The sequence below is a fragment of the Notothenia coriiceps genome, unplaced genomic scaffold (assembly GCF_000735185.1).
Source record: "Notothenia coriiceps isolate Sejong01 unplaced genomic scaffold, NC01 NC01_scaffold00037246, whole genome shotgun sequence".
NCBI lineage: Eukaryota > Metazoa > Chordata > Actinopteri > Perciformes > Nototheniidae > Notothenia > Notothenia coriiceps.
In genome coordinates, this window is record NW_011369947.1 from 28,430,581 (window position 1) to 28,451,456 (window position 20,876).

Here is a 20,876-nt window from a genome sequence, read left to right on the forward strand (position 1 = left end):
ATGTAATTTGTGTGCAATCTTTTGTTAACTAAGATGATGTGATGATTTATTTTTTGTTAACATGCACGTGGACGCTTTGGACATACCTGGAGAAGGAAGAAATGGGTCTTCGGAATGATGGGAGTTAAAGACAAAAGGCGGAGATTAGTGTTGAAACTAGTGGGAAACAATCAAGATGCCACCTTGTCCCTCTGATTAGACGGCGTGTTAAGTCAGGAAGTAACATTATTAGTAATGAGTGGAGGGCATACATGAGAGTGCTGAGTAACATGGGGAACAACCACTACACCACAAACCCCAGCAGGTGGTTGGTGAACCCCCAGACTGGCAGTCACATATAGAAAGAGCTTGGTCGACCGTCAAAGGACTTTTCCGTAGACTGAGAGGAAACCGTACAGAGAGTTTGTTGGAGAGACACCTCAAAGTTCTTGAATGGTCATCTTGGCTTGGCTCTGCTCACCCTGAGGGTGGATATTCTTTCAAGAAGAAGTTTATAGCCTGTTAATCTGCAAACATCTTAATGAAACTCAAACAAGATGAATTTTCATGACAGATTTTGCTTTTAATTGCGATTTGTAACATTCTTTCAATAGGGGATCGCCTATTTTGGAACCAAAGTTGTGCATTTTGTGAAGTTGTGCATTTTGTGAGTGTTTCCTTCCTCAACTCTTTTTTGGGGATCCTGTTAAGGCCATTACTCCTATTAATTTGAGAACTTGTTAAATCATGAAACAAGAAAGTGCGCTGCAGAGTGAATGAATGCACCACTCCTCCACTTTCCACCTCTTCTCCTTGGCATTAAGTTTGAGACTCACCTCCGAAGACGTCCCACACAACGTGTCAAAGCTTTTTAATTGGGTTCTTTCATTATAAAAAATATGCTATATTATATTGCACATTGTTGAGTCTATACGCTCATGGGTAAATGCACTCCAAGTTAAACCTATTTATTTGTTTTGGCTACACTCACCTTGTGAATTAATAACTGAATAAACACACATAAATCTTAATCCCTGACAATCACCTTATCATATTATTGATGTGAATTCCGATGGCCTTGAAATAAATAAGAAAAGAAAATTACTTTGCATATTTTCAATTTGCACACAAACACACTTGAATACAGCCAAACATATGTTGTAATTGGCTTTGGTTTAAAGTGATGAAGCTTACCTGGGGTTAAAATAATTACAATACTGTGGAAATAGCTGATGAGAAAAAATAACAGAATGCATATGCAATGCGTGTAAGTTATTCACAATCATATGCAGAAACACTGATTCAAAGAATAAACCAATATGTTTAAAGTAGATGGAGTTGTGTTGTCTTGTATACAGTACGTCAACTAACCAACCAAATTAAAGCAGTCATCCAACCAAAATACATTACAAAGAAATGCCTTGACAGCAGTTTATTTTAACTTCTAACACTTACAATAAACCATTCAAGGCAGTTTAAAAGCACCCACTCACTTATTTGTATTGATCAATACACCTATCAAGCTTCTACAGATATAATATTATGGTCATTGTGAGCTATGGTGCAATAAAGAGCTTATTGACCCTTTTAACTTGGCAGTCTACATAATAATCCCCCCACTAGCCTGAGGAGGGCACTCTGGGTGGAGTTCATACTCCACATCAGCTCCTTGATGTCCTCTGATGGGGATTCAAAGTGAAAAAAACTAGGAGTGACATACCCACAATTTACCACACATACACACACAATGACAAACACTGTATATGCTCAAAAACCTCCTTTGTGACATCCACCTACAAAGTCTGACATTACTATAATTGAAATCCTCTTGTGCACCCTCACATGAATAATAGCCTTTCATGCGTCATACCTATCTTCATGATACACATCGCCATCCCACAGGTGTGATTGCAAACCTTACATTGTACTGAGCGCCGTGCGACCCTCGACCCCCCTCCGTTCCTTTGGAAGCTATGAGCTGATTTATCATTGATTGAAGTATCAGGCAGCTGATGGGGTGCTGCGGCCTGAGATGTAGGGAAAATGTACCATGAATGAAGCGTCTCTAAAAACATGGAGGCGAAGTGAAAGGAACGCCTGATGATGGACTGGCTGAGGCCAACAGGGAAGAAACAAAAAAAGAAGAAAAATACAGTACAGCCATTCAGATAGAGAAACGCTAATGTCCATGTCCAAAACATAATTATATGCTGTAGCGTTGAGGCTACAATTATTAGAAAATGGAATAGGGCCTAGTATGAACTTCATACAAAGCCCCAGGCCTAAAATACATCAACTAAAATGGGCATGGGTTTCAGAACTGTTTATTTCACCAGTCTGTTAAACCAACCTAGTAGTAATCTAGCATATGGGGCTTCCTAATGACACTTTTTGCACTACTTTTTAATTTGTATTTTTGTATGTTATTATATATGTTGCATTGTTGGAGGAGCTCAGGTCAGAAGAATGTCATAGTAATGTCTACACTGTAGACAAACATATGACAATAAAACCTTTGAATCTTTTTGAATCTGAACAGAACATTTTTAAGATCACCAATCTTTTAGAGAAAAATCATTGCAACTTGTCTTTCAGCAATACCTTTCGTATACACTTTTGGCAGGAGGACACAGAATACTTCTGGCTGATCAAGGACTCAAAACACAAGGAGAGCATCGGAGAGCTAGAACTGAGGTCAGACACTGAAGATTTATAGGACGTTTTGGCATGAGAATTGATCAAGACATTTGCTGCAGCAACACAGTGATTCAGCTCCTGAGAGGAGAGGCAATAGCTAAGATCACTATAGAGCTAAACTAAATGGCCATACAGTATATGCAATTCTACATTTTATCGACATGTCTTATCAATTCAAAGAGGAAAAGATGGAGAACACTTTTACAGAGATCAGGCCTACAGTGTTTCCTGCTGACAGGAATCATCTGCCTCCCTCAGTTATAAATGAGATTCATCACCTCACCTCACCTATAGTCTCATTTGGGGCGGTGGTGGCGAAGTCCATAGGGACTTGGCTTGGCAATTGGATGGTCACCAGTTCATGTCCCAGAAAGACCAAGTGCTACCGAGGTGTCCCTGAGCAAGGCACCGTTCCCTACACTGCTCCCTGGGTGCCATACTTAATGGCAGCCCACTGCTCTTAACACTAGGATGGGTCAAATGCAGAGAAACCGTTTTTTTACATAGTACCTGTACTACTTAATGACAATAAGTTGAATCTTCTTCTTCTTCAATCTTCATTTCACAGCTGAGGGCAGCAGATACGTATATAATGACCATATGTTTTTAGATGCAGGGTGCACTTCAGGGTTCCTTCCACCAGAGGGTGCCACAGGCAGTGAATTTCCCTGTCAGAGTGCGAGGACTGGGAACGCTTTCTTGCACTGCCTGGCTGAGTGACTTAGTAGCTTCTTCAGCCTGACCTAATAAATCACATTACCGGGGCCAGCAGTGTAATTACTAGCCAGCTGTCATGCCTCTTTTTGTCTCTGGGCTGGACTGTGGAGACTGGAGTGGAATGGACAGAAATCCAATAGAACGGTCTGAACTGGACTCAGGTGAGTTACAGTGAATGCAATTGGAAAATCCATGATCCAGATCGGCACTATGAAAGCTCCTTAACCCTAAATGACAACTCCACTTTGCTGCAAGAGTCTAAGATTTAGAAATATGTGTTTTAGCCAGCAGATGCAGCTTTATATTTTCTCAGAGAGGTTTGTAATTGTATCATGTGCCTTAGTTCTCTCCTTCTTGTCTGTTGCACTGTTATAGTTATTTCCTACAACGCTGCATTATGAGATCTCTGCGTTGACGTTGATGGGTACAATGTAACCAGAACAACTAAAAAATACCCAGTTGAAATAAACCATTTTAACTTGGCTAATGGCCCCTCATACTCCAACTGAATTATGAGTTATCCGACTGATCTTTCATTTTTTCTACGGCCATACAGTATAACTTTCAGTAGGAACAGACTGGTTTTGATTTCCGTTTACATTCAGACGTCTCAGTAAAATATGCTTCTGATGCTTATTTCTACAATTAAAGAAAGACTATGTTTAAGAATAGGAACTGAACCAAGATATTGCACAGTTTACAGAGCAGATCAGACTGAGTTACCTTAATATACTGAGAGCTACAGCATTTATCTAATAAGATCCTATCTTTCTGACCCTCATGTTTTTAATGGACTACAGAACAGAGTTCTAGAAACAGAAAAGCAGCAACTACATGGGTTCATGTAAGTGTACTGTTGAAAGCCTGTCAAGTTTCTATCATCTGAAAAAGCTTTAATGTAATGTATAACAGTTCAGACACATAAAGAATGATTGACTGATTCAATGTATACCACACCGCTCCATTAACAGGGAAGGATTTCAGATGCCTCAATTTACAGAGAGATAACTTCTGATCATGTGTTTGTGTGTCTGCTGTTGTAAAGCTCTTATTATGAGGATCCTTTTATCAACAGTTGATGTTTTCAATATTGAACAGTTCAGAGAACAGAGTCAAATTAAAATCAGGACTCTCAGGCTCTTGAAGAGCGACGGACAATAAACCTCCTTTAATCTGATCTCATGGTGTGGTAATACAAATAAATAAAGTGCTAGCTGCCTAATATTGGCTTCTGCAGGAGGGCACGATAGATAGATAGATGTGTTTGTGTGTTATTTTGTGTGTATTTGTGTAGGAGAAGCTTTGGCTGATGACAGTCAGCAGGAGATCCACCCCCCCTCCCCTCCCTGAGCCTGACTCCATCAGCGAGAGAAGAGGAGACGAGCAGCATTGAGGACGACGGAGGGGGGTGAAAATGTGATTATGTGACCGTGTACGTGCACGTGCAGGAAATAGACAGAAGAGAGAATAACAGGTTCTGTATGTCAGTCATGATTCTGGAACCAGCAAAGTATCTATGTGAAAATTGGAATATAACATGTTACGTGTTAGTGCATGAGTTTCAAATAATGCAAAAAGTTATGTTTGAGAAAAACTTTTATACAAGTTATTTTAGATACGGAGTTACTTAGTTGCCCTCCACACGTAACATTGTCGGATTAGATCCCAGCATGGCTGACATTTGTTAAGATTAACAAAATGTATGATTAAATGATATGAATACTTGATTTCTGGTTAAAACACCTACTTTGTTTAGGTTAGGGGATGCATATTGTCCTGACTGATTTAATTTCTAGTTCCACTAATAATCATTGCTACTTGAAAATAAATATGATGTTTTAGATTATTTGCTTAATTGACTGCGCTGTTTTGGGTTTCCCTTTCCTGTAGTGTGTTTACATGTTTTTGTGCATGTAAATGGTCTGTAAAGGCTGTGAGTTCCTCTCCCACACACTCCCCCCCTGCCTGAAACTCTTCCATCGGACTTCTTTGTTTACTTCAGTAAAATAATGGCATCACTACACTTTTGGGTAAAGTTGACCAATCACAACAGAGCCGCCCAGCTAACCAATTCGAGCAGACTGGGCTCTGGTTTCAGACAGAGGGTGAATAGAAAAGAGGTGGTAGTATTAGAAAATAAAAGCACTTTTTTAACATTAAAGCATGGAGACATGTCCCAGTAGAGGCACACAATATGAACCTGACAATTAGCATAATAGGGCACCTTTCAAAGAAAACACTGGATGGTACATACTGTAAATTGTTTTTAGGCCTTTATCTTCATTAGTTGTGATAACATTGCATTGCTACAAAGTTTGATGTGACACAGAAACACAGTTAGATTAGAAACCATATATTGTATCTGGAGGTAAAACCAAAAGAGAAGTTAAACTAGACACTGAGAAAAAGAACATGCAACGTTGAAATGGAAGATTGCTTTTCCCATTTCCATTTTGACTGATGCTCACATTTTTTGTCACAGGACAGTGTCGAAGAACAAAATGAAAGAAAAACTGATAGGGTAAATAATTGCAAAATTGGAGATGAAAACATTTTAAGATCTATTTGTCATAAAAAAATCCAATTGGATTGAGAACAGTTTAAAAATGCCACAGTAGAAATAATACAGTCACAATGGGTCGAGATAAAGGTAGGCTTTATAGTTCTTATTGTATTTTCGGTAACTGTCCTACAAAATCATTACGTTTTGGAAAATGCGTTCCTTTGAAATTCTTCACACAAAATATTCCAACTCCAGACTTTATATTGGCAGATAACGGTTTTAAAAAGCTTGAAGTTCAAATGGCATTTCATCAATATAATTTCAAGTCTTCTAGCATTTCATTGTAAACAACTGGGTGAGAATAAAGATTTTCCATTGTGAATCTGGTGGATGGACATAAAAGCATGCCAATATGAAGCAACAACAGTGAGCCCAGTGAAGCAGCTTTAACTAATGAAGTTTGAACATCACAAGGGCAGGCCTGCCTTTTTAGATGTGTGACCATGCCATACATCCCTGCAGCAATTAAAAAATTCTAATTAAGGGACCCCAGTTTCATAACAGGGTTGTTAAACGTCCTCGTCGTGGCCAGTAAAAAACAACAACTAGAACATTTTCTTGAGTCATCTCTGGGATATACCTGTTCAGCGTGTGTTAGCTTCTGTGTGCAGGTTAGAGGGTGTAAAAGTCGGCCACCTCTTACACTCTGCATCGTACACACTCCCCCCCACCTGGACCAGCAGATGGTTGGAGCTGATGGTGACACCTGGCAGATGTTTAAGATTTGTGGGCACTCGCCACCAGGAGACACAATCTGAACCTGCAAAATATTCATTCTACTGTCTGGCAACTGAATATGTTAGATGTTGTGTATGACAATGATTAGGTACTTACCTCATTAACTAGTTCCATTACTTAATTTAAGGTCAAAACCTTGAGATAATTCATGAAAAACCTTATTAACTAAATAAAATAATGAGATGAGATTCAATATTCTTGACATTGTACATTTTTGAGAAACAAATTCCAACAAAAATGTAAATGTTATGGTTGTCCCCAGGCATTTGATAATTTATTAAGATTTTCATGAGGAGGCGCATTTCTCATGGAAGAACATGTTCAAATACAAAGATGCCAAAACATATCTTCCTGGTTCCGAAATAACATATCGCTTTATTAAATTTGATCAATAAATATTAAATCACATCAGTTAGTGGCGAATAAACCTTAATAATAAGTTGGTAATAATAAGTTGGTTCTATATCTTTTTCTAAATGTCCTTTTGCCTTTTTTTGTCAGGAGGTTATACACATATGCGTTGTCTTGCTATGAGATGGAACCTGTAGACTGATGATTATCAAATCAGTAGAATAGTCTGCTGCCAGCTAGTGGTAAAACACTAACACTGCAGGTTTTTTTTTTGTCTTATCCTTTTCTTCCTGTGTCCTTGTGAATCCAGAATAATAGTGTGTGTGTGTGTGTGTGTGTGTGTGTGTGTGTGTGTGTGTGTGTGTGTGTGTGTGTGTGTGTGTGTGTGTGTGTGTGTGTGTGTGTGTGTGTGGAATCCAAAACCCCAACAGTTTAAAAGCATGCACATATTGAGCATACATTGCTTTAAAAACATGAATATCAGCCTTCTAAATGTATAATTCTAAGTTCACATACATTCAAGTTCAGAAAATCAACACACACACAAACACACATGGTCAAGGTCCAGCCTCCAGTGCTGCAGTCTGCCACAGATGTGCCTGAGCTGAGTAGCCGAAGGCAAAAAAACATTCATCTGCTCATCTGGCTGAGCAGGAGGCCCTAAATGGGTCAGAAGCATCACAGACACAAACACACACACACACACACACACACACACACACACACACACTCTTTTTTATTTTTAGTATCAAAAGTGTTTTCAGAATTTCGTTTTGACGTAATCGATGACGACACTTTTCATTATGTAATCAAAGGTCATAGTACTTTTTTAATAAGCTCTAGTATGAGTGTGTGCTTCATCAAGCTTAGTTTATTATATGAGATGTCTGGATGAGATATGAAATACATTATGTTTATCCGTCTTACTGTGTTTGACTCTACATACTTGTTTGCGTGTGTTTGTCTGTGACAGAGGGGTAAATATAGTCAGTTCAGAGCTCCAGGTCACTTTAAGCCTTGGCAGCGTCTGCCAACTCAATGTCGCTCTGGGCCTTTTTTCACAGGGAGCAAGAGGGAAGCTGCGTTTATCTGACATCTCTTTTCATGGAAATCCAATTACTTCCACTAACGTAAACAAAAACATGGACATCTGTTAACTTTTTTTTCCTTCCCAGTACATAACAAAAAAACACATATATAACTTATTAACCTTTAAATGTCTCCTATCATGCTGTTTTTCAGCCGGCCCTTGGCATACATAGGCAGTATAGGCGAATGCTAAGGGCATCAACCCATCGGGGGCGCCAAAAAAAAACAGCGCCCATAAACTATGGCGTGTAATAATAAACGTCTAATAACTACGTTGGTCCACAACGTAGGACGTAGTATTTCTACAAAAACGCCTCTGAAATTGTAGGATCCCTACGTTTTTTTCACCATTAATTCCAATAGCTGGCGTCTATGTCACGTGATCTTCAAATTTCTCCTTGCAGAAAAAAAAAACATGGCCGAACTTCGTTTTATTCTCGGTGGAAAATGCCTATTTTAAAGTTAGTTTGGCCATTAAAATGCGTTTTGATGTCATTTGATGTTAGAAATATGAGTTGTTATTTCAGATTATGTGTGCAGTGGATGTACATGACCTTTAGTTTGCTAGTTATTACGAAGATTACTTCAGGAAATTGTGTCCATTCAACGTTTTCATTGTTACCAAGGTGGTTGCTAAGGACGCTGCTATCGATATTATTTCTGTTATGTTGTGTAACTGTTTAATGGTGTTGAGTCATTCTACAGAAAAGGTGGAATCTGGGTGATACAAATCTGCTGAAATATATTCCTTCTAAACACATCTAAAACCTGTTAAATAGCAATAACTAACTCTTAACTTGATGAATCCACAACAAGTAGGCTAGAGCTTAAAGTGTTTTTATCATTTGTATACATTATACAAAGCATATTTTGTATAGGAATGTCACTGGTGTTACGTGTTACCAGGAAGAAGAGTAACACCACGGTAACACCAGTGACAATTTGGAGAAAACACTACCATTTTAACAAAATGGCTGCAATGTGTCAGACCAAATATGGCTTCAGTCAATATCAAAATAGTTTAACTCTTCAATACAATACATTATCCCATTCAAATGTTCACCCCTAGGGCTATGCAATGAGTAACAGACAGACTTGAAAGACGCACGTCAAATTTGAAGATAAAATGACACCTTTAACAAACAAAGTAAGAAGTATCTGACTTTCCTTATGTCTTTGTCCACTGCACTCCCTCAAATGATCTCTTGTTACAGGAGGCACTTCAGAGACAGTACATTATTTCAAAAATAAAAGCGTTTTGTGTAGCAGTAGCACAAATGACGTAATTTTGGGTGACTGACACTTATTTGATATTATTAATAATAATCTGCGTTTTTTTTTACCATTTCAGTGTTATATTTAANCTGACTTTCCTTATGTCTTTGTCCACTGCACTGCCTCAAATGATCTCTTGTTACAGGAGGCACTTCAGAGACAGTACATTATTTCAAAAATAAAAGCGTTTTGTGTAGCAGTAACACCAATGACGTAATTTTGGGTGACTGACATTTATTTGATATTATTAATAATAATTTGCGTTTTTTACCATTTCAGTTTTTGATGCTCGTAATGTTATGTAAATATAAATTAGATTTATTTATTGAAAAAAAAATCTTTTAAATTAAAACTATAGGCTCCACTTCCATGTATGATCAAAGTAACAAGGCAGTTCCTTGAACTTGGCATTTTAAATAAATGGCAATTTACGTATAAAACCATTTTTTATTAATTTTTTATTTAGTACCATTGCAAAGACAATCTCTATTTATTCAACATATATAATGAATGTGAGTATTAGGTCAACGTCATGTATTTTGGTGTGTGCAAAAGTAAGTGACAGCACTTCCACCTTTTCTGTAGAATGACCCGGTTGCTAACACACATTTTTTTTTTAATTGCTCAGTTTCTCAGAACACTAAACACAATTCACAAAACCACACACCCAAAGTGCAAAACACCTAATTTCTCCTGCTAAGTGAAGAACTGCACTAAAAACTACATAAACACTTACCAAATGCAAACTTTTGCACCAAATATAACACACTTCATGCTCTGTACATAGAGGTTTCTGCAGAGAAAGATTGCTTGAGTATATAGATATACAGTAAATGAAGAAATACAAATGAGTTGTTGAAAAAAATCGTATATTTTGGGCGACTGTGGCTGTGAGGGAGTGTGGTCGTCTTTCAACCAGAAGGTTGTGGGTTCGATCCCAGCCCATNCTTTGGTCCCAGCTCTCTACAGGTCATTGACTAGGTCCCCCCGTGTGGTTCTGGGATTTTTGCTCACCGTTCTTGTGATCGTTTTGACCCCACGGGGTGAGATCTTGTGTGGAGTCTTAAAGAAGAAGTTACAGCTCTGTGAGAGCCAGAAATCTTGTTTGTTTGTAGGTGACCAAATACTTATTTGACCGAGGAATTTACCAATTAATTCATAAAAAATCCTACAATGTGATTTCCTGGATTCTTTCCCCCCATTCTGTCTCTCATAGTTGAAGTGTACCTACCTAGGATGAAAATTACAGGCTTCTCTCATCTTTTGAAGTGGGAGAACTTGCACAATTGGTGGCTGGCTAAATACTTTTTTGCCCCACTGTAGGTGTGGATCCAAGACAGTTTTTCTTTTATCTGCCAGAAAACTCCTGAAAAGAGAAGATCAGTGATTAACTTCTTTCAGATATAAGTATCTTCTCCACATTTCTCCTTGCTGGCTATTCAAACTCTATTACTGCGCATATTTTCACTCTATACATGATTACAATGTAGATGAAAATTCTCAGTGTGTTAAAATGACCTGTAGCCAACATTTGTACGTTTCCTTGGGCAAGATACTTAACCCTGAATTGCTCTCTTAGGCATGTCTGGAAATTGAAGTGTATGTTGTAGTTGCTTTGGATTACAGTGTCAGCTAAATAACATGTAATGTGAAAATAATGAGATTTTCTTTTCCTGCTTTGCTCTCTTACAGACTGAAAGCTCTGGTATCAACAGGAGGTCGGAGTGTTCAAGCAGCATGTGACTGGTGAGTGAAAACATTACATTTATGTATAGTTTATCGACCCATCCAAAGTTACGGAAAATGTGTGTTATACTGCCCTCTGTTGTACAAATTGGTACAGTTTATCCTGTGTATATTGTTGAGAAATAATGATTTTATTGATTCCTTTCGAGCAGCCCTCTTACTTTTGAGAAATGAAATGCAACCTCTGTAGGCAAATAAATAACAATAATAATAATAATAATAATAATAATACAAAATATAATATTAATAATGATACATTTAATAGTTTCATTAGCTTCCTCTCAACAGATTTAATACAAATATCTGTGATAAGAAATGTCACCAAATTAGAAAAATAATTTACACACTATGTTATCAAAGTGCTGGTAAATTGAAGCATGTTGCATATTTTGAATGCATTTGGCAGAACAAAGTTATTGTAGAGCAAATAGGATCATTGGAATATTGAATGCCAGAGAGTTCTTTTAAAATGTTTGTTGTCATTGACCTCAAGGGAGAGTGATGCTACCATCGAAAGAGCTGTACTGAAGAGTCAGAAGCCTCAATGTTTTGTTCATAACATAGACATTCAAATGCTTTTAAATGTATTTTGTACGTCTATTCATATGAATTGTGTTTGAAGCTGGTATTTTTGCATCTAAGGAGTAGGATAGACCAATATGGGACGCAGTAGCTCAGTCTGGAAGGAACTCAGCTTGGGAACTGAGGGGTCCCCGGTTCAGGTCCCGATTGGACCAAAAATATACGGAGTGTGGACTGGTAGCTGAAGAGGTGCCAGTTCGCCTCCTGTGAACTGCCAAGGTGTCCTTGAGTAAGGCACTGAACCCTAACTGCTCACTGGCGCCGGAACACTGGCAGCCCTTTCACTCTGACACCTTTCCATCAGTGCATGTCTATAGGTCCTATGTGTAATTATAAAATTACACCAGAGGGAAAAACTGAATTCTCCCTTGGGATTAATTAAAGTGGATCTTGAACTTATTATAAGTATGATACTATTTGTAGAATTAGATTCAAGTTGTAGCTGCATATGCATGATTCAGGCAAATGTGAACATTTAAAAAAACTCCCGAGTGTTGTAAAGACCAATAGTGTGAATTAGCTGGCTGCCCATGTACTGTAGCGCCAAGTGAAGGACCCTGGTTCCAATCCGGCCAGGGACCATTTTACGCATGTTGTCGCTTCTGCTTCCCCATTACTATTTTATCTCTATAATAAAGGGACTGGTTGCACAAAAAATATTTTAAAAAATAATATATTCTGCTTCAATCAATTTTGTATTGCCCCACTTTGCGCATCTGCTTGCCCCAGTCATTGTACTCGAATGAATCGAATAACTTTATTATTATAATAATGACAGACATTTGAAGCATCATTTCTAAACCTCAATAGAAGCTTCAAAGTAACTGAAGGCTTGCTCCCTCTCCCTCCAGGCTCTTCTCTCATGTAGATGACCCGTTCCTGGACGACCCTCTGCCCAGGGAGTTTGTCCTCTACCTGCGGCCCAGCGGACCCCTGCAGAACCAGCTCTCACACTTCTGGCAGCAGAGCCGCGTCACATGTGGCAAAAACAAAGCACACAACATTTTCCCCCACATTACCCTCTGCCAGTTCTTCATGGTGAGTTGTACAGCTTCACGAAGGACAATAAATAATGCTCATTAATATCAGTTGGACTGTGATTGCATCCTGTGTGTTATGACTATTTCAGACATGTACTTCATTACCCTAACTCACCTCTGTCTGCACAACAAAGAACAATTTTTTTACATTTTCCAATTTCCCATGAACCCTCCTTCCACACAGTGTGCAGACCACAAAGTGGAAGACCTGTGTGAGGCCCTGCAGGCGTCCGTCCAGCAGTGGCGGGGTCGATTCCCCAGCCCTCTGCCTCTGGAGCTCTACACATCCTCCAACTTCATCGGCCTGTTCGTGGAGGAGACGGTGGCCGACATCCTCAAGCAGTTTGCCGCTGACTTCTCCACAGAGGCCGCCAAGAAGGCAGGTAGGAAGCACAAGTATTGGGGCCTTTTAAGCTGAGCATATCTTAGATATATTTTGAGTTTAAATATCATGTTTGAAATATACTTATGAAAGCTAGTATTTATATAAATATGTTTTGATTGTGGGCACCTGTGGTGGGCGGGGCTTTAAATAGACGAGATAATTTTAGTGTTCTCCAGTAAGATGGCGGAGGGCCTACAGTTTTCTGACCACGTTATTTGGCGCATTATTTTACAAAGAAGATCGCATTATTTGGCACACTATTTTAAGTATTTTTGACAATCAATTGCCTGATTACAGTAGTGACATTTGGAAGTTGGATTTCTTTTGTTTCCCAGAGAGTCAACCAGAGTTTATTGCTGAATAAATCATCATCTTGTTTAAGAAGAACTCAACAACATATCAATGCATTCTATTTGGGAAAAGTGTGTTGGACAGCCTCACCTGACCTCATGTGGCTTTATATAAGTTAAAGCCAGAAATCAGCCACTTCAACAAGCATTAGCAGTGAAGCGCAACACAGCATTATCTTCATTATGTGTGTGCTTGTGTTTCATACTCTGCTCTCAATGAGCCTGCCTGTTTACATAAAGAATCAAATAAACACAATGCCCTGGGATTACCACTTGTTTAGGAATTGTTACAAGTAAAAGTCTTTTTGTTACTTAACAATGTAACTTCAGTAAAAGATTAATAGTTTTAGCATCAAAAAATACTTCACGTACCAAGTATTCATTATGCAGATTGGACATTAAATGTACCTTAAAGGGATATTTTCTCCATGTTTTCAATAAACTTATGGACAAATATGATGGCCTTATACAAATATATACTTTTATAAACATTTCAGGCTTTTTCTTTTGCTCGCCATTCACAACTTTATTGCACCATTGCTGCCTGATTTCCCAAACTATGGAGCGGGCTGAGGGTCAAGAAACATGTGTGCAAAAACTAGTGACAAAATGAAAGGAAGTTGCATTAACGCGTTATTATCACATTAACTTTGACAGCCCCAGGAAACACTCATGTAGAGTACAAGCACCATCAAATGCACTTAATTACAGTAGCTGAGTAAATGTACTTGGTTCCTTTTCACCGCTGGTATAGAGTTCAGCATCAGTTCATCACTATACCATGGCCGTGTAATGTGTGGTGACCGGCTGTCTCTCCCAGCAATGTAAGTAAATGTTTGGTCAGGGTGGCGGTCGTGGCGGGTTATTAAAACTCTCGCTCATCTGTCGCTGTAACTCTCCTTTAAACACAGGCGAAAATGATACTGACTGCCAAAGAGTATTTCAGGCAGCTCAGAGCTTAATCAGATTAGATCCATGGTGTTGGCACTAACGCACTGTCATATTTCTGTTTCTGGTAAAGATCAGTGTGTCTTTTGAATCTGATGGGGAAATGTTGAGCGCTGGTTGGACTCTCTGATGATTATGGAAGATTGACCTTACTGAAACTTCTTGAACCACGGACGTTTTTTCTTCCAGAGGTGCATGTGGAGCCTCATAAGAAGCAGCTCCATGTAACACTGGCCTACAACTTCCCCACCAATCACCTGCCTTCGCTGGAGAAACTGGCCAAGGGCATTGAAGTTAAGCTGGGCTGTGATTGGCTGGCAGTCTTGTTTTCACGGGACATTCGTTTTGCAAACCATGAGGTGGGTAATATTCAAAACCATACATATTTCAAGGTCAGTGATGCCTATTTATGAGTTGTAAATGTCACTACGTTAGTTAATGAGTTCCTCTGCAGACGCTGCGGGTAATGTACCCCTACTCGCCTCAGAACGAGGATGAGCTGGAGCTGGTTCCTGGAGATTTTGTCTTCATGTCTCCGGTGGATCAGAGCATTACCAGCGAGGGCTGGGTGTACGGGACCTCGCTGGGCTCAGGGCTGTCCGGCCTGCTGCCTGAGAACTACGTCAGCCTGGCGGATGAGTCTGAGACCTGGGTGTTCCACGGGTAAGCAGTGCACGCCTCACTGGCACAGGAGATGGTCCTAAATGCCTAAACCATATAAAAAGTTTAAAAAAACATATGGTAGAAAAATGTAATAATATCAAAGAAAAATACTCTGAATTTCATCTGGGGATGTAAAGAAACAATTAAATACTAATACTATTAATTTATAAGTACGTGTCATTTGTTTATCAAAAGTGCAATTTTCCAGTCAATCACAAGCCATTCTAACTTAGTCTTGCACTGAGGTGTTTTTAGATCCAAATGTTAGCCAGTTAAAAATGAATGGGAATAATTTGTGGCCCCTCTTAAAATGTTCATCTTGCCTTTTAACTTATATTTGCTGAAAGTATAACAATTTATTTTAATGGAGGAAGGTATTGCCAATTATTGAATTGCTCTCCCCCCACAGCTCCCATTCCTTCTTCAGCTGTGGGCCAAGTGACAGGAGCAGTAAGGACAGAGGGATGTTTGACGGGCTGCTGGACAGCCGACGGATGGAGAACAGCAGTCCTGGAGATACCCCCACCCTCAGTCTCATCTGTCATCCAATGCAGGTACGTTAGCTTTTATAACTGTTATTGTTGTTTTTGCTCATGTCCCCCCTAACGGCAGAACAGATGAAAAAAGAATATAAAAAAGATGATCCTGGCAAAACCTTTTCGTTAATGTCATTAGTGAGGACATATTATGCAATTTTTTTCAGGTTCATATTTGTATGTCTACTGTGACGTGTCTCCATGCTTTAATGTTCAAAAAGCTCTTTATTTTTCTCATACTGCCTGTGCTGCAGCACCTCTTTTCACCCTCGGTCTGAAACCAGAGCCCAGTCTGCTCTGATTGGTTAGCCGGCCGGCTCTGTTGTGATTGTTCAACAGTTTAGAGATGTCCCGCCCCTTAGACTATCATGTACAATGCGTTGGAGCACTAGCCGATAGAAGCGCAAGTGTTACATAGTGATGTCATTATGTTATGGAAGTAAATAAAGGAGTGCAATGGTGGCGTTTCAGGCAGGGTGAGGGAGAGAAACTCCCTCTGGGGGGAGCACAGGGATTTTAGCCTTGGCAGACCATTTACATGCATAAAAAACTATTGAACACAATACAGGAAAGGGCCTCTTTCAGACAAGAGAAAATACCCTCATGGTTCCCCTATGACAAAAAGCGCCTTGGTAGCCGACTGGTAACAGTGCATGTCATACCCCTCTCTATATCCACATTTATAGACCCTAGCCACACAGAGACGGTAACAAAAACAAACCGAATTCGATATCAAAAAAGTATTCCGTCCACACGCAAGCGGCACCAGAAACGTGTCCGTCCACACGAGACCGCTCGACCCGCTGGAGACGCTGTAGTACATATGCCGGGCCTGTAAGTGGCGCTGTACTTCCGCCACAAAATACACCGAAAGCAGCGAAGAAGACTTCCAGAGCATGCATGGTTGCCATCTGTTTATTTTCCGTGGTGGATTTAGCAGCAGAGGCAGGGGCCAGGGCTCTGGCTCTTTTTCTCCCTCCCCGAGGCAAGCGTTTGCTCCTGCTGTAAATCTCTCCGGTAGTCCACCAGCAGATGAAAAACACCCACCTCTCCGCCTCTTCCAAGGGACGAGGGAACCGTGCGGCAGAGTTTCCGTTAGAATTTTTTTTCGCCGGTCAACATGCCCCTAAAGTTTAAATCTTCCGGACAAAATTATAAAAGGGCCGGTCAAAGGTCTTCTTTGTTATTTATTGAGCTTTAAAACAAATGAATAACGACTCTATATATGGAGTCTCTCTTTTTCCCCCCCTCTCCTGACAGCCCGTCAGTATTTTCGTTATCAGGAATTTATTGTATAGGGCATAATCACGGAGCCGTTTGGTCCCCCCAGAGCGTTGAGTCTGCAGATCTACCCCCTTTGGGACCCGTTATCGTTATCGTTTCTACGTTTCCCTGTCGGCCTCCTGTGGCCGAACCGTCTACATCAGTGGTCACCAACCTTTTTAAGCCCAAGATCACCGACCTCGGCCTAGGTGAAAGACGAGATCTACCTATTGCAGAATTGAGTGAAAAAGATGGCCCAGACAATGCTTCCAATTTGAGGCTTTTTATATAGGCTAATTGCAATTAGCCTATATAAAAAGCCTCAAATTGGAAGCATTGTCTGGGCCATCTTTTTCACTCAATTCTGCAATAGGTAGATCTCGTCTTTCACCTAGGCCGAGGNGTCTGGTGACCCAGCGGTGAGTAAAGGTGAGTCAGAAAAAGAAGAGCGAATATCATCAACCTTTTTTTCAAAGTTAACAAAGTCGCTTGACAGAAGGGAGGAGGGGGGAGGGGCTTTGGGGGGTCCAAGAGGGTGGAGAAGATGGAAAATAGTTTTTGGGGATTGGGATAGGAAGACTGGATCTTATCTTGAAAGAAAGTGCTTTTTGCCTGAGAGATGGAAGCAGAGAAAGAGGAGAGGAGAGCCTGATAGGTTAGGAGGTTGTCATGGTGTTTGGATTTCCACCGTTTCCGCTCTTCTGCCCGAAGGATGGTTCTATTAGCACGCAGTGCGTCATTTAGCCAGGGAGCAGGTGGGGACTGACGAGCCTCTTATTAATAATAATAATAATAATGGGTTTCTTTTATAACGCACTTCATATTTGAGTTCAAATCCCGAAGTGCTACAAGCAGTGAGCATGAACAGTATAAAAACAGCACACAACACGGTGGAATGAATAAAAAGCAGTACAAAAAAACAATACAAAATAAATAAAAGGTCCGGGAAAAGGCTCTTTTGAACAGAAGGGTTGTGATGGGGGTGATGTGATCACCTATCAGAGACTCTTTGGGACATTTCGCTAATTAGTTAACGAGCAACAGGAGCCCGGTGACGACATGATTACATAATTATATAAAGGAATTCATTTTTCTCGATCCGAGCCGAGATCACGGCGTTCAACCGGACCGTGACTTATTTAGATTAATTAATAAACAATAATCAATTAAATCAAATGTACAGGTCAACACTTCCTCTTTATATAAGAGAAACATAGGATATACTTTACAACATTACACACATTTGATTGAGTGTGAAATACCAATCTCTGCAGTAAAAATAAAACATTTAGCTGTAACATTTAATGCTGTAAAGAAGATATTTAATTATGAATAAAGACACAGAATATTAATTAATAAGATGATGTTCCACTTTAAACTGTTAAAGTGAATGGAGTTAAAATGCAGTGTCACATTGTTCATTAGTGTTTCTGATCAAGTTTAGTTATTAAAATAATACAATGTGATCAGAGGAGTTTAGAAACGCCCGTATCTTTACCCGAAGTCCCTCCACTGATCATATCACTCCGGGTCTCCAACAACTCCCCGGATCCCCGTTAAATACCGCATCCACTTCAACACGTTGCTCCCCCTCACCTTCGAGGCCCTTCACACCTCCATATCTCTCTGAACTCCTTCACACCTCCACTCCCTCTCGTGCTCTCCGGTCCTCCTCTGCTTTCATGTACCTTCTGCCCGCCGGACCACCGTGAGGTCACGAGCCTTCAGCCGCTCTGCCCCCCGTCTCTGGAGCTCTGTCCCACAAGACATCCGCAACATGGACTCACTCTCAACCTTCAAATCCCGCCTGAAAACCCACCTTTTTAAACTGGCGTATTCTATATCATAATTCCTCTAAAGTGATCGTTGTTTTTAATTTATTTTTTTAAAGTCTTAAATTACTGTTTGACCGTCTTTGTTGCTTGTTTCTAATGATGCTCTGTAAGGTCTCCTTGAGAGCTTTGAAAGGCGCCCATAAATAAAATGCATTATTATTATTATTATTATTATTGTTATTATTAAAGTGCCATTTTTAATTATATCTTGTATTTGTATTTCCTTCCAGAGGTGCAGAAGCTGTCCAGCCTGGTTCTCCCGAGCGAGGTGATCATCGCCCAGAGCTCCGTGCCAGGTAACGGCACTGTGTTCAATACGAGGTGTTTCTGTGATTCAATGGGGGTTCAAACATCGTTTTTATTATTTAGGAGGAACATTACAGTGATTAGAAAGCATATTTCACCTTTTAGCGTCTCAGCTGTTTCTGTCAATTAAATGTAGGCTAGCAGAAAAATACATGTTTTGTTATATTTGCAAATTGTCATAAAACATTTTATGAATGTATTATCCTGTTGAGGATTCGTAAAAGCTCAGATGAATATGAAATAAATAAATACAATTTATTTATGATTTTTAAACGGACGAACGGTGTGTGTCTGACATCGTGAAGAGTTCACTCTGCAGTGAGACAGACATTGTCCGTCAGATTTATACGGAGGCCGAGAGGTGCAAACGCGCTATAACGGTCTAAAACAGGGGTTTCAAAGTGTGGGAAGGTGAGCACATGAGAACAGCCGCGCACCCCCTCCCAATTATTATTGCTAGTATTATTTTTATTGTTGTTGTTGTTGTTGTTGTTGCTATAATGCAGGGGTATTCAATTGCATTTCAAAGAGGTCCAGTAAGAGAACATTTAATTAAATGCTCTGTTTTCTCTTTTTTGAGCACGCCATTTGAAATGACTCCGACTGTTTCTCTCCTCTGTCTCTGTGTGTGTGTTTGCATCTATCGTGCTGACTCACTGACTGCACCCATTTGATTGGCTGAGTAGCGTCACCTCCTTAAAACATTCAACAATAACTTTTTTAAACCTTTTTATCTTTATGTTTTTATAAACATTTTTAACATTTTCAACATGGTGGATACATCCTTATATGCTCCAGGCAACACACTGAACGTCAACTTTGCCTCCTCATTACACTCAGCCTACTTTAGTGGGAACAATGAGTCTGCGTCTTTGATGCGCACAGGAATAAACGCAGATCATCCTCTGGCTGCAGCCTTTACCGGTACTTGCTTTTGATCAAAGTCAATGCGGAAAACCTGCACTCACACAGGTAGGGGGAGGTGAAGGGAATGAGCACTTTTACAGCCTTTTTGGCGAGGTGGGGGAACTCGGTCTCCACAGACAGCCACAAGTGGGCAAGTGTCACTTTACTCGTCTTTTTCTCGTTCTTTTGTGTCTCACGCTGCGCCTCCCCTGAAGCTCTCTGGCGCCCCCCAGGGGAGGCGCGCCTCACACTTTGAAAACCGCTGAGCTATATAATGGTGATTGAATATTATTGTATTCTCTTTTTTCGGAGTTTCACTTTGTAGACGGTCCCTGAGCACTCGTTTCTTCTTCTTCTTGGACCCGTTCAAATCCAGTTTTGGACAGTCTGCCGTGGTTCCATCCCATTTCAAGTGCTGTTCGACGCTCGGCGTAACCCTCGGAGCACACTCTCCAATCACAGAGCTTGAGGACTATCACGGGGTTTGGGTTTGTCAAGCGAAGCGGAGAGAATACTTACATCCGGGTGTAAAATTCTCTAAAGCAAATGAGCTGCTCCGACCCTCGACCCTGACGGACTCCAACTTGTGTTTATTAATCAAACAAATAAATAAACACAAGGGTAATTATGTGTTATTGTTGAGTAAATGGAGAATTGCACAGGGGAAAATAACGTATCCATGCCACAATTTTAGATGCGGATTTTTTTAAACTAATACATTTGCGCTGTGGACCAACACTATAAATTGACGGGGAAGGGGGTAGCAATAAAGATAACACCATTAAACAGTTACACAACATAACATAAATAATATCGATAGCATGAGACTGCCAACGGCACACAGGGGAGCGTCCTTAGCAAACCCACCGCCTTGGGTAACAATGAAAAAGCGTTTGAATGGACACAA

General features: G+C 40.1%; 1 protein-coding gene across 1 annotated transcript in view; it reads left to right on the forward strand.

The window, feature by feature from the left end:
* LOC104966606 (ubiquitin-associated and SH3 domain-containing protein B-like) overlaps positions 1 to 20,876 on the forward strand; it is a 57,222-nt gene that overhangs the window by 19,471 nt on the left and 16,875 nt on the right. The window contains exons 6-13 of the mRNA XM_010795792.1: positions 2,603 to 2,673; positions 11,102 to 11,155; positions 12,589 to 12,775; positions 12,962 to 13,160; positions 14,650 to 14,819; positions 14,915 to 15,123; positions 15,533 to 15,677; positions 18,990 to 19,053. Of these exons, the coding sequence (XP_010794094.1) occupies positions 2,603 to 2,673; positions 11,102 to 11,155; positions 12,589 to 12,775; positions 12,962 to 13,160; positions 14,650 to 14,819; positions 14,915 to 15,123; positions 15,533 to 15,677; positions 18,990 to 19,053 (1,099 nt within the window). The remainder of the gene's footprint in view (positions 1 to 2,602; positions 2,674 to 11,101; positions 11,156 to 12,588; positions 12,776 to 12,961; positions 13,161 to 14,649; positions 14,820 to 14,914; positions 15,124 to 15,532; positions 15,678 to 18,989; positions 19,054 to 20,876) is intronic.